At 42.9% G+C, this 14,680-nt stretch overlaps 1 protein-coding gene across 2 annotated transcripts in view; it reads left to right on the forward strand.

Annotated features, from left to right (window-relative positions):
* The window catches only part of LOC145358011 (proto-oncogene tyrosine-protein kinase LCK-like), a 109,543-nt gene extending 100,924 nt beyond the window's left edge, over positions 1-8,619 (forward strand). For both annotated transcript variants that reach the window (XM_080211689.1, XM_080211690.1), the window contains exons 12-13: positions 965-1,096; positions 5,454-8,619. In XM_080211689.1, the coding sequence (XP_080067815.1) occupies positions 965-1,096; positions 5,454-5,656 (335 nt within the window). In that variant the 3' untranslated portion in view covers positions 5,657-8,619. The remainder of the gene's footprint in view (positions 1-964; positions 1,097-5,453) is intronic.
* Positions 8,620-14,680: the final 6,061 nt, after the last annotated feature.

Below are 14,680 nucleotides of genomic sequence, written 5' to 3' on the forward strand. Positions count from 1 at the left end.
AGTCTGCCTGACACTAAACGGGCAATTTATCATGGCCAATCAACCTAATCGCAAATCTTTGGAGAGTGGGAGGAAACCGGAGCACCCGGAGGAAATCCACACAGTCACGGGGAGGACGTGCAAACTCCACACACAGACAGTTACCTGAGGCCAGAATTGAACCTGCATCCATGGCGCTGTGCAAACTACTGCCTCATTATACCACCCTTTTTAGAAGATATTTAGAAGAATGAGAGGCAGTCTATAGAAACATGCACAATTTTGAAGGTTTGATAGGGTGGGTACTGAGGGATTCACCAGAATTCTACTGCTCCACCTGCTACTGAATCAGAGCGGGTGAGGGGCGGACAACGGAAATGTCCATTGACATTGGGCAGGAATTTCCAGTCTCGCTCAAGCGAGGCTGTAAAATTCCGCCCATTGTTTCTGCTGGTCGGAGAATCTTAAATGTGGGAGCAAAGACTAATGATAGGGAGCTGTACTTTTAGGACTGAGATTAGGAGACATCACTTCACTCAAAGAGTTGTGAATCTTTGGAATTCTGTACCTCCGAAGGCTGTGGGTGCTCCATCCTTTTCAGGTACAGCCATGGATTTTCATGTATTCAAATCCAAGAAAGGTTATGCTGTCAGTATATTCTCTTGCAAGCACTGTCCAAATAATGTATCTAAAAATGTGATGTGAAAGTATAGTAACATTCAGGGAAAAAATATTTGTAGATTACAGCAATAGATTAATCATGATTAAATCATATTCAAATTGATTAATTTGATTCCTCTTGCACTGTTACAAATTACTTACTCTATTGCATATCTACATCATTGACCTTCCTGCTCTCACTCACTGTCTCCTTTTTGTATTTTCCTTTGTTCATTAAATGTGGCCTTTTATTGCCCATCCCTAATTGACCCTGAAAAAGTGACCTGCCTTCTGATTAATATTTTAAATTTAACATTTTGTCTAGGAGCTAAATTCCCCATCAAGTGGACAGCACCAGAAGCCATCAACTACGGCACATTCACCATCAAGTCAGACGTGTGGAGTTTTGGAATCCTCCTTACAGAGATTGTGACATATGGACGGATACCATACCCAGGTATATTACCGGAACGTTGGCTGTAATTGTTGGTATAATGCTGGATGCCATTTTCAAACATAATACAACAGTTACTATTGGTGCTGTGTCAATGTATCTCTCCCATGATAAATTTTGTGGTCTTTTGGTTATTTATTTATGATGAGGGTGATTTGCTCTAATTAGTACTTTCACAAATTACATCATGTGATTTCATTTCACTAATTTCTTTCATAGTATGTATCTAGGGAAGTCAGTTGATTGGTGGCCAGTTTTGGTTCAAGGTTAGTGATGCTGCTACAAGTGTCCAAACCTGAAGGATTGGTTTCAGCTCAGAGTTGCATTTAAAGAAGTAATGCATTTAATGTTGCAATGCATTTAAAGCAGCAAGCAAAAGAAGGAACAGAGGGTGAGGGGCAGCTAAATTAGAGAAGATCCCAAGTAGAGAGCAACTCTCAAGAAAGGTCCATAGGCAACGCAAGACTTCAGAGAAGGCAATAAGACCTCAGGGAAGGGGCAGCAGAAGAGCCTAGAGGGAGGGAACTGAGAGATCCTAGAAAGTGAGCATTGAAAGACCCCAAAAGGAGGGCAACAGTGAAAGACCCTGGGAGAATGCCACTGAAATACCCCCAAAGGAGGGCAATAATGAAAAACCCCAGAAAAAGGGCAATGAAAGATAATAAATGACCAAATGAAGAGCAACGAGAGAATTGCAGAATGAAAACAAGTCAACACTTTGTCAGAGACAGACCCAACCAACAGAGAAGCCAAAAAGGGTTTGGTTGAAGTTAAGACAAGTAGGAATGGCGGTTCCATTTATGAAATGTAAATGTTCAGTAAGAACATGATGGACTCACCTTGGAAGAAACGCAGAATTTAAAGACTTCAAAGAAACTAGGATCTATCAAACATAAAGAGGCATCAGCAAAAAGAACTAAATCTCTAGAGATGTCAATAAAACAACAAGATGAAATGACTGCAGCAAACTTGAAAAAAAGTTGCAAAGAAAATTACAAAATGAAATTAAGAAGGAGAATTTATTGAGATAGCGAAGATTAAACTGAACTTCATGAAAACGCAATTAGAAAGTAAGAACAGGTCCAGTGAAGAACTGAATCAGGAGAATAAGAGCTTAAAGAAGGAAGCTTAACAATGAGAAATTAACTGAAGAGGTAGAAACATTGAAATCAATGAAGAATCAGCAATTCAGACAGAGAATAAAACTGAGATTACAGAATGGGATTGCTGAATCGGGGCGATGTCCGAGGTAGATTCTTTACTCAGAGAGTGTTTGGGGTGTGGATTGCACTGCCTGCTGTGATAGTGGAGTCGGACACTTTAGGAACTTTCAAGCGGTTATTGGATAGGCACGTGGAGCACACCAGAATGATAGGGAGTGGGATAGCTTGATCTTGGGTTCGGACATAGCGCGGCACAACATCGAGGACTGAAGGGCCTGTACTGTGCTGTACTGTTCTATGTTCTATGAATTGGTCATGCAAATGGAAAAACCTGCATGGAAATTCTCCATGAAAGACCATATTTGTAACTGTACATAGTTAACGTTTACCAGTAAAGGTGTTTATGTTTGAACACAGAAGCACCACGGCCTCATTAATGAGCCATCACAATCGCAACAATTAAAAACCTGGGTTAAGTACATCATATGACACGGTGTCATAATGTGAAACTTCAGGAGCAGATCAAGTTCGACCCCTGAAATTATTGTCATGTAACTGGACTCCTGTTGTACCCAGTAGACATGGAAGAACAGACTCTTTGTAAACATGTGGATCACTGTAGGAATAGAAAGACGCTCCAGCAGTCAATGTTGCTGACAAGAAATGTTTTCAAACCTGTCAGCACCAAAGTACCTGATTGGCCCATTATAGGCATAACTGATGTCTGTGTGGATGTAAGTGTTGATGAACCACTTGTGCAGCAAGAAGTTCCCGGTATTGCAGTTCCTGTTAATGTCAATCCTGTGGAAACCCCTCAGATACAGAATTACACCGCGGTACAAGAAACAGAAAAACCCCTGATAGACTCAATTTATAATTGTTCAACTCATGTATAATGTTTAGTTAGATTCGGGAGTGAGTAACTGAGTTATTGAAGATTACATAAAGGGATTAAATGGGGAGGGATGTGATGATTGTCCCTTTAAGATAGCACAGGGGAAGAGGGTCATCTGGTTTGAGGAACCAATTAGGATGAGAGTGGGTAATCACCCCAAGGTGTGGAACTCTCTCTTAGGCAGCAGTCTGAAGACATGTAGGGAATCAGCAGCAGTGTGATGCTGCTGGCCTCTGTACAGTTTTCCTTCTGTTCTTTTTTTCCTGATGAATTCAGTGAGTGTGCATCATTAAAAGATTGGGGTATTCCAACATCAAACTTGTCCCCATTCTGAAAGTCAAGAAGAACATTTTGGAACAGTTTAACAAACAGACATTCTCTCCAGCAAGGAAGAGGATGAGAACATCTACCCTACCCCAGCAGCAGAGAACCTCGACTCAGGTGGTTGAAGGCAGCCAGAGCAGAGAACATTCCCACCTCTAGTCCAATTCTGCAGCAACAGGGAGTCACCATAGCAAAGAAACTGGATAGAACGTGTCAATGAAAGAAAAGAAAGATTGTCATCATTCTATGGAGAATGATTACGCTTGCCCAACTATTTCCCTGGACAATGGTGCGAACGCCGTGAAGATGCCCTGTGGTTATTGCAGCACCAAAACCCTTGAAATACGCAGACGACTCATTCCCCAGAAACAAAGTCAATGTGGAACTGACTCACTTCATGCCAACCTGGCTCACAGTCAAAACATGCTCTATGCCACGCTGAGGGTGAGCTAACTAGGCTTCCTCCCACTGAGGAGGAAGGTGCAGCCAGTCAGATTGTCCATTAACTGTAGCAGTCCTGGCAACACCAAGAGGACAAAGGGCGCTGTCATTACCACAACCAGTCACAGGAAGAAGCTCCATGGATTCCAGAGTGAGCTAAGCCCAGGTTTTGGGTGGGGAAGGTTTTGGGCAGTTTATGTAGAGCGTTGGGGGTTTGGGCTTGGTCTATTTCATGGAGCAGGTGAATTGGATGAAAAGGGGAGAACTATCTTCAAGGTTGCCCTTCCTCTGATGCACAAAATGCACTCCCAAAGATACTGCACCCCCCCGTCCCCACCCTTTTATCAAGCTTTTTAAAAAGGCAGCCTGTCTGTTGCCTCCAGAATGCCAACACCAACCATATTATGGCGTGAGCACTGCATTGTCCAGGTCAATTGGCTCGTTTACAAGCCCAAATGGCCCTTGATTATTTATGTAATAAATTTATTGAACTATTTATTCATTTAACCAAATTTGGCACCCACCCATATTATGGGAACAAGCTCAGAGATGCACCTGCCCTATATTACGTGCCCCCAACCCCCAACAGGGAATATGCCTGGAGTAGAATCCAGGCCTATCAGAACCAATTGGAGGCATATTGGGTAACATTGAGGCAATAGCATGTGGCAGATGGAACCTTCTCAGCTATCACCAAGCTTCACTTAGCCGGAATGTGAAGGTTGTTCTCCTGGGGTTTGACTCATTCAGGGTTTACTGAATTGAATGAAACAGCAACATTATAGCAAAAAAATGTGCGACACATTTAAATGACTCATTTAAGATGCACGTTATCAAATTGGAAACTTCAATATACCCTTGACAAACTTTCAAAACTCAATAAAATGTTTATTTTGTGTTAAAAGATCATTCATGGGCTGCATTCTTACCAATATTGACTTGATAAATAAAATTATAACAATTTGAATTTTGTTTATTTTTCCCTTGGTTATTTGACTTCTGTGGGGTTTTTTTTCTGACACCGCCACAATGTTTTGTCTACTGACATGATCACTGGGAATGTGGAGCCTTTCTCAGGGTAGTTCACCAGATATCACAAACATAGAATCTCTACAGTGCAGACGGAGGCATTCAGCCCAGCAAACCTCGACAACAATCCCACCCAGGTCCTATCGCTGTAACTACACGTATTCGCCCTGCTAAATTCCCTGACACTAACGGGCAATTTGTCATGGTCAATCTACCTAACCCACACATCTTTGGATTGTGGGAAGAAATCGGAGCACCTGGAGGAAACCCACGCGGACAAGAGGAGAATGTGCAAACTCCACACAGACAATGACTCAAGGTCAGAATTGAATGCAGATCCCTGGCACTGTGAGACAGCAGTGCTAACCACTGTGCCACCGTGCCACCCAGAATATCAATTCTTATATTTGTAATTTGACAGTTTTTTCAGATTTCTCTGTCATATAATTGCTTGTTTAATTTCTCACCTGATTGATAAATCTTCACTTCTCTCTGTCATTATCTGTAGGAATGACCAATCCTGAAGTCATTCAGAATTTGGAGCGTGGCTACCGAATGCCGGCCCCTGAAAATTGTACCCGAGAACTTTATGATGTAATGATGCGCTGCTGGAGAGAGAAACCTGAAGACAGGCCAACATTTGAATATCTGCAAGATGTATTGGAGGACTTTTTCACAGCCACTGAATCTCAATACCAGCAACAACCTTAACAGCATCGTCTGCCCTCGCGGGGTAAACATTGCTTGGCAATAGAAACTCTGAAATAACTTCTTGAGAGCTACAGGGATTGGGTGGAGTAAGAGGGATCAACTTGGCTACCCAACTGAAATACTGATTGGCCCAATGGAATTTGGAGTGGAATGTTATTTGGAAATGATGAGTGAGTGTAGTTTGGATATTATTCCCAAATGCATCACAGGCATCTCAGGAAAAAAAGAGTGTGAACTGATTTTTTTTCATTGAGATGAAAGTTATAGATTTCCTCAGATTTGCTCCCAATCCGGGGTGGGTAACTTCACCAGAACTGTGGTGGAAATCCCATTTATTACATAAATTGGATTTCTGTCAGAGTGCAGTGCTGAGGAAACTTTAAATAGATTTATTAGAAATGAATTGCACCAACTTGGATTCTTTTAAAGATTTGTTTAGAGTTTGATTGTGTATTTTTCATCTAAGAATTCCAAACCAAAATTCAAACTTTTATCAAACACAAATAGATGCTGGTTAATTGTGTGAAACATGTCCAATGTTAACAATACAATCTGGTGAATATTAAGATCCTATTACAAAATATCCATCAGGTAAAGGATGTATCACCAAGCTGTCTGAATTGTATATACCAGAAGGAAGCACTTGCCTTATTGCCATTAGTTTAAGAGTTCAATAATTCCTCTATCAGCAGAATTACATTTGCTTTCCAATTGCTGAGTCATTGTCCCACCTTCAATCAACACACCTGATACAAATGTGGTAAATAATGAAACAAAAATGTAAGTATACAATATTCTCATGGATTCTGGCAGCTCTGAGTCACCATTAGTAAATTCTATAACTTTATCTAGCATTTAATTATAATTTAGAAATGCACAACTTTTAGTTGAAATATTTATGCTACATCAGCAAATTTATTTTAAACGTTTTCCTTTTGAAAAAGCTTCCATTTGAATTTAGTCAATCTTTTTAGAATTAGTGAAATTTAATGATGTTCTTTCAGGCGAATGATTACACGTCTGGCTTTCAGGTTAGAAATTAGTGCTGGAATTCTGCCACCCTACCCGCCATGGGAATTGGAGCGGGCAAGGGCTGGACAATGGGACGGTCCGTTGACTTCAGGAGGGATTTTCTGGTCTTGAGTCGAACGAGGCTGGAAAGTCCCATCTTACATATCAAAGATCCAGAACAGCCTGCCATACTTGGCATCTGTCTAAACCAGTTCTGAAACCGGCCATGCAAAATCTTCCACATCAAGGATGGAACCAATTGATTGGATGGAAGAGATAGAAGTTTTATTGAAAGTAATGGCACCCCCTCATAGAATGGTGCATACCTGATATTAATGTATGTTTTTTACCATTCACAGGGTGTGGACATAGCTAGCAAACCAGCATTTGTTGCTCATCTCTAATTATCCTTGAGAAGATGGTGGTGAGCTGTTGTAGGTGCACCCACAGTGCTATTAGAGAGGAAGTGCCAGGTTTTTGACTCAGTGACAGTGAAGGAACAGTGGTATAGTTCAAATAATTCCGAATGATATGTGGCTTGGAAAGGAACTTGCAAGTGGTGGTGTTCCTTGCATCTACTGCCCTTGTCCTTCTAGATGGCAGATGTTACAAGTTTGGATGCCTTAGTGAGTTGCTGCAATATATTTTGTGGATGGTATACGCTGCTGGCAATTTGCATTGGCAGTGGAGGGAGTGGATATTGAAGGGGTTGGATGGGGTTCCAATCAAGTGGGCTGCTTTGTCCTGGATGATGTTGAGCTTCTTGAGTATTGTTGGAGCTGCACTCATCCAGGCAAGTGGAGAGAATTCCACCACACTCCTGACCTGTGCCTTGTAGATGGTGGACCATCTCTGGGGAGTCAGGAGGTGAATTACTCTGTGCAGAATTCCCAGCCTCTGACCTGCTCTTGTAGCCACAGTGTTATTATGACTGGTCCAGCTGAGTCTCTATCAGTGGTCAGCCACAGGATGACTGCTGCTCTGATCCTTCTAGGTTGTAGAGGTTGCAGGTTTGGAAGGGATTGTCAAAGTAGCCTTGGCACGTTGCTGCAGTGCATCTTGTAAATGGTACACACTTCTACTACTGTGTGTCAGTGACGGAGAGAGTGAATGTTTAAGGTGGTGGATGGAATGCTGATCGATTGGGTTGAGCGTCTTGAGTGTTGTTAGAGGTGTACTTGTCCAGACAACTGAATTATTTTAGCTTTAGCTCCTTGAAGTCAAGCTTTGTCTCTACATTTCCTAAAAACTGACTCCATCTCCAGTGGGTAAGAATAATAGTTGCCTGCAATGTATAGTGTATTGCGATTGAGAGGAATTTTATGGGTAATCATTTTTTAAAAAGGCAAGGATATTTTTCTATGTTGCATTCCACACAAAACACAAAGGTATTTTAGCTGTAAGATGAAGTGACAGTGATAGAGTTATACTGGTATGTTTGTTTTCATTGCAAGTAAAGTAAAAGTGAATGAATATGTGGAAGTAATTCCATCAGGAGCAGGAAAAGCCATTTGCTTGCTAACAGAGACATGTGTTATGTGAAGTGAAAGTGATGCAGCTTTCCTAGCCTGCAAAGTGTGTGTTATATCATCTAATAACAAAATGTCACTATAACTGACAACAATACATGACAGACAACCTCAATAACCTATTATTTCAGTAAAATGATGTTTTCTGTTAAGCAAAGGCCTCATTGGACTGGAGAGGAAAGATTCTTTAAACTTCATTGATCTGATGGATTGCTTTTTTTTTAACTCTTGTATAGCGCAAATATTTTTAAATGTAACAAAAATAAAATATTGGCTTTTTGAATACAAATGAAAATTCACTGACCATTTTTAGGCACAAGTTTCCTTTCTGATTTTATACAAGGTATAGATTATGTACAGATAGAGACTGGTTAATTTAGGGCTTTTCTAGATTTGATAACTTCCTTTAAATATGTTGTGGTTTTGAGCTTCTTTAAAATTAATTAAGAAAATAAAGTTTCGATTCAGTTTTGTGTTTGCCTGTTAATTCATATTGCAATACCATTGAGAACATGCTCCAATAGGTCAACATCAATGATGCAGTCTGTGGGCAGCTCATTTCCCTTACCAACAGTTGGGGTGGTGCTTAATGTAAGCAACAGAGATCTCACACATCGATTGGAGAACTGACCAAACTCCCACAATGCTCTTTTCAGGAGGGTCTGCTGCATTATGTGCCAGTCAGGTACTCTGTGATGAGAATACCCCAGGATCAAGGACCTATGGTGGAATTCCTGCTTGCCAAAGTCTACTGCCAAACTCTGAGTAAAAAAAAATCTCCCCATCTTTCCTTTAGATCATTTACCAGTGATTTCAAATCTCCAATCTTTGGTAATTGCCTCACTTACCAAAGGAAATATATTTTCTCTCTCTATAGTTTCTCTGTCTCTAGTGTGGAAGATCAGAAGGATCTTGGGGTCCGGGTTCATAGGACGCTCAAATCGACTTTGCAGGTAGAGTATGTGGTTAAGAAGGCGTATGGTGTACTGGCCTTCATCAATCAAGGAATTGAGTTGAGGAGTCGAGAGATAATGTTGCAGCTATATAGGACCCTGGTCAGACCCCACTTGGAGTACTGTGCTCAGTTCTGGTCACCTCATTACAGGAAGGATGTGGAAGCCATTGAAAGGGTGTAGAAGAGGATGTTGCCTGGATTGGGTGGCATGCCTTATGAGGATAGGTTGAGCGAGCTCGGTCTTTTCGCCTTGGAGAGACGAAGGATGAGAGGTGACCTGATAGAGGTGTGTAAGATGTTGACAGGTATTGATCGGATGGATTCTCAGAGGCTTTTTCCCAGGGCTGAAATGGTCGCTACAAGAGGACACAGGTTTAAGGTGCTGGGGAGTGGGTACAGAGGAGATGTCAGGGGTAAGTTTTTCACTCAGAGGGTGGTGGGTGCGTGGAATCGGCTGCCGTTGGTGGTGATGGAGGCAAATTCGATAGGGTCTTTTAAGAGACTTCTGGATGAGTACGTGGGACTTAATAGGATTGAGGGTTATAGGTAAGCCTAGTAGGTAGAGATATGATCGGCGCAGCTTGTGGGCCAAAGGGCCTGTTTGTGCTGTAGTTTTTCTCTGTTCTATGTTCTAAGGCCATAAGAGCAGAAGTAGGCTATTCGGCCTATCAGGTCTGCTCTGACATTCAATGTGAGCATGACTGATCTGTAACGATAACCCTTGATTCCTTTACTGATTAAAAATCTGTCTATCTCAGCTTTGAACATACTTAATGATCCAGCCTCTACAGCCTTCTGTTGTAAAAGAATTCCCCAGATTCGCAACTCTCTGAGAGAAGAAATTCTTCATTTCTGTCTTAAATCGGGAACCCTTATTCATAGATTATACCCTCTGATCCTAGACACTCTCACAAGGAGAATTATGCATTTTTATTTATTTTTATAAATTATGCATTTGTGGGAGAGCACCTTGGAGATAGTGACCACAATTCAATGTCCTTCATTATTGCAATGGAAAGGGATAGGGTCACACGGCAGGGCAAGATTTATAACTGGGGCGGGGGTAATTATGATGCGATTAGGCAAGAATTAGGGAGCATAAAATGGGAACAAAAACTGTCAGGTATGGGCACAAACGAAAAGTGGAGCTTGTTCAAGGAACAAAATACTGTGTGTCCTTGATAGGTATGTCCCTGTCAGGCAGGGAGGAAATGGCCGAGTGAGGGAACCATGGTTCACAAAGGAGGTTGAATGTCTTGTCAAGAGGGAAAAGGAAGCATTTGTGAGGATGAGAAAACAAGGTTCAGTTGGGTCGCTTGAGGGTTACAAGATAGCTAGGGATGAGTTAAAGAAAGGGCTTAGGAGAGCTAGGAGGGGGCATGAGAAGTCCTTGGCAGGTCAGATAAAGGAAAACCCCAAGGCTTTTTACTCGTATGTGAGAAATAAAAGAATGACCAGGGTGAGGTTAGGACCAGTGAAGGATAGTAGTGGGAACTTGTGCATGGAGTCAGAAGAGATAGGTGAGGCGTTAAATGAATACTTTTCTTCAATGTTCACGAAGGAGAGGGGCCATGTTTTTGAGGATGTGAATGTGATACAGGCTGATAGGATGGAGGAGGTAGATGGTCTGAGGGAAGATGTATTAGCAATTTTGAAAAACCTGAGGGTCAATAAGTCCCCTGGGCCAAATGGGATACATCCTAGGATACTTTGGGAGGTAAGGAATGAGATTGCGGAGCCTTTGGCTTTGATTTTTGGGTCCTCACTGTCCATGGGGATTGTGCCAGAAAACTGGAGAGTGACAAATGTTGTTCCTCTCTTCAAGAAAGGAAATAGGAATGACCCTGGTAATTATAGGCCAGTTAGTCTTCCTTCGGTGGTTGGTAAATTAATGGGAAGAGTCCTGAGGGATAAGATTTATGACCATTGGGAAAAATGCAATTTAATCCAGAACAGTCAGCGTGGTTTTGTGAGGGGTAAGTCCTTCCCCTCAAATTTGATTGAATTCTTTGAGGATGTAGCTAAGTGTGTAGATGAAGGTAGAGCAGTTGATGTCGTATACATGGATTTTAGTAAGGTGTTTGATAAGGTTTCCCATGGTAGGCTCATGAAGAAAGTAAGGAGGTGTGGGATAAAAGGAAATTTAGCCAATTGGACAAGTAACTGGCTATCTCATAGAAGATAGAGGGTGAAAGTGGAGGGAGAATTTTCAGGCTGGAGGCCAGTTACCAGCAGTGTGCCACAGGGGTCAGTGCTGGGTCCTCTGCTATTTGTGATTTTTATCAATGACTTGTAAGAGGGAGCTGAGGGGGGGGGGTGGGGTTGGTAAATTTGCTGATGACACCAAAATTGGTGGAGCAATGGATGAGGTGGAGGGCTGTTGTAGGCTGCAAAGAGACATTGATAGGATGCAGAGCTGCAGATGGAGTTTAACCCTGATAAGTGCAAGGTGATTCATTTTGGCAGGACAAATTTGAATGTGGATTACAGGGTCAATGGCAGGATTCTGAGGAATGTGGAGGAACAGAAAGATCTTGGGGTTCATATCCACAGATCTCTGAAGGTTGCTATTCAAGTATATAGAGCCGTGAAGAAGGCTTATAGTGTGTTAGCATTTATTAACAGGGGATTTTGGTCCACTTTGGTAGGAATAATGGTAGGAAGGATTATTACTTACGTGGAGAAAAACTGCAGCATGCGACGGTGCAGAGGGACCTCGGGGTCCTTGTGCATGAGTCGCAAAAACCCAGCCTGCAGGTGCAGCAGGTGGTCAGGAAGGCGAATGGGATGCTGGCCTTCATCGCGAGGGGGATTGAATATAAAAGTAGGGAGGTCTTGCTGCGGCTGTATAGGGCATTGGTGAGGCCGCAGCTGGAGTACTGTGTGCAGTTTTGGGCGCCGTACTTACGCAAGGATATTTTAGCCTTGGAGGGAGTGCAGAGGAGGTTTACTAGGCTGATGCCGGAGTTGAGGGGCTTGAGCTATGAGGAGAGGCTGAATAGATTAGGCTTGTACTCGTTAGAGTTTAGAAGAATGAGGGGAGATCTCATTGAGACGTATAAGATGATGAATGGGATGGATAGGATAGAGGTGGAGAGACTCTTCCCGCTCAGAAAGGATAGTAGGACTAGAGGGCATAGCCTCAAGATAAAGGGGGGGCGGTTTAGAACGGAGTTGAGGAGGAACTTCTTCACTCAAAGGGTGGTGAATCTCTGGAATTCTCTGCCCGTTGAAGTGGTGGAGGCTGCCTCGCTAAATATTTTTAAGACGCGGGTTGATGGGTTTTTGAAGAGAGAGGGGATTAAGGGTTATGGGGAGAGGGCGGGAATGTGGAACTGAGCCACGAAAGATCAGCCATGATCTTATTGAATGGCGGGGCAGGCTCAAGGGGCTGGTTGGCCTACTCCTGCTCCTATTTCTTATGTTCTTATGTTCTTATTTGAGTTTAAGAGTCATGGGGTTATGCTGCAACTATACAGGACCTTGGTGAGACCACATTTGGAATATTGTGTGCGGTTCTGGTCACCTCACTATAAGGAGGATGTGGAAGCATTGGAGAGAGTGGAGAGGAGATTTACCAGGATGCTGCCTGATTTGGAGGGTAGGTCTTATGGGGAAAGGTTGAGGGAGCTGGGGCTTTTCCCTTTAGAGCGGAGGAGGATGAGAGGTGACTTAATAGAGGTTTATAAGATGATGAGGGGGATAGGTAAGGTGGACATGCGGAGACTATTTCCTCGGGTGGATGTAGCTGTTACTAGGGGGCATAACTATAAGGTTCATGGTGGGAAATATAGAAGGGATGTCCGAGGTAGATGCTTCACTCAGAGAGTGGTTGGGGTGTGGAATGCACTGCCTGCTGTGATAGTGCAGTCGGACACTTTAGGAACTTTCGAGCAGTTATTGGATAGGCACATGGAGCACACCAGAATGAAAGAGAGTGGGATAGCTTGATCTTGGGTTTGGACATAGCTCAGCACAACATTGAGGACTGAAGGGCCTGTATTGTACTGTACTGTTCTATGTTCTAAATGCTCTGCTTTTTATCCTTTATAATGGATTCCAACATTTTCCCAATAACAGATATTAAACTAACTGGTCTATAGTTACCTATTTATTGTTTCCTTCTCTTTTTGAATAATTTGCCGGGTGTTAGAGATGGAAAGGTGGTAGGACTGGAGGGTCTCAATGACATTACTGTTACTAGAGAGGCGGTGCTCGACAGACTGGAGGGGCTGATTGTGGACATGTCCCCAGGACTGGATGGAATGCATCCGAGGGTTCTGAAAGAAATGGCAGAGGTGATAGTGGATGCCTTGGTGGTTATTTTCCAGATGTCGCTGGATTCCAGGGAAGTGCCGGATGATTGGAAAGCGGCTAATGTTACGCCGTTGTTTAAGAAGGGTGCCAGGCAAAAGGCGGGGAATTATAGGCCGGTTAGTTTAACGTCTGTGGTAGGTAAAATGTTAGAATCCGTCATCAAGGAGGAAATTGCGAGGCATCTTGAGAGGAATTGCTTGATAGAGCAGACGCAGCACGGTTTCGTTAAAGGGAAGTCGTGTCTGACAAATTTACTGGAGTTCTATGAGGATGTGTCTAGGGCAGTGGATAGAGGAGAGCCGGTGGATGTGGTCTTTCTTGATTTTCAGAAGGCATTTGACAAGGTACCTCACAAGAGGTTATTGCAGAAGGTCAGGGGGCATGGAGTTGGGGGTAGGGTGTTAGCGTGGATAGAGGACTGGTTGTCAAATAGGAGGCAGAGAGTGGGGGTCAATGGGTGCTATTCGGATTGGCGGATGGTGACTAGTGGAGTGCCCCAGGGGTCGGTGCTGGGGCCTCAGCTATTTACCATTTATATAGATGATCTGGAGGAGGGAACCAAGTGTAGGGTGTCGAAATTTGCTGATGACACCAAGATTGGTGGAAAGGCAAATTGTGCGGAGGGTGTGGAGAGTCTACAGAAGGATCTAGATAGGCTGGGCGAATGGGCCAGGAAATGGCAAATGGAATTTAATATTGGCAAATGCGAGGTGGTCCACTTTGGTAGGAATAATGGTAGGAAGGATTATTACTTGCATGGAGAAAAACTGCAGCAGGCGACGGTGCAGAGGGACCTCGGGGTCCTTGTGCATGAGTTGCAAAAACCCAGCTTGCAGGTGCAGCAGGTGATCAGGAAGGCGAATGGGATGCTGGCCTTCATAGCGAGGGGGATTGAATATAAAAGTAGGGAGGCTCGAAGGGCTAGTTGGCCTACTCCTGCTCCTATTTCTTATGTTCTTATGTTCTTAATAAGTGTGTTATATTGGCAGTTTTCCTATCTCCCAGGACTTTTCCAGAATTTAAGAATTCTTGGAAAATTACTACCTTTTGATCCACTATCTCTGTAACTACTGCTTTTCATATCCTGAGATTTAACTTATCAGGTTGTGGGCACATGTTAGCTTTTAGCCCAATTGGTTTCCCAGACTTTTTCTCTAGTGATGGTTGCCATTGAGTCACAGAGGTTATGTTGTATTTATTTTCTCCCTCCAC

This window comes from Carcharhinus amblyrhynchos, chromosome 24, assembly GCF_965287045.1.
Source record: "Carcharhinus amblyrhynchos chromosome 24, sCarAmb.v2.hapA, whole genome shotgun sequence".
Classification (NCBI taxonomy): domain Eukaryota; kingdom Metazoa; phylum Chordata; class Chondrichthyes; order Carcharhiniformes; family Carcharhinidae; genus Carcharhinus; species Carcharhinus amblyrhynchos.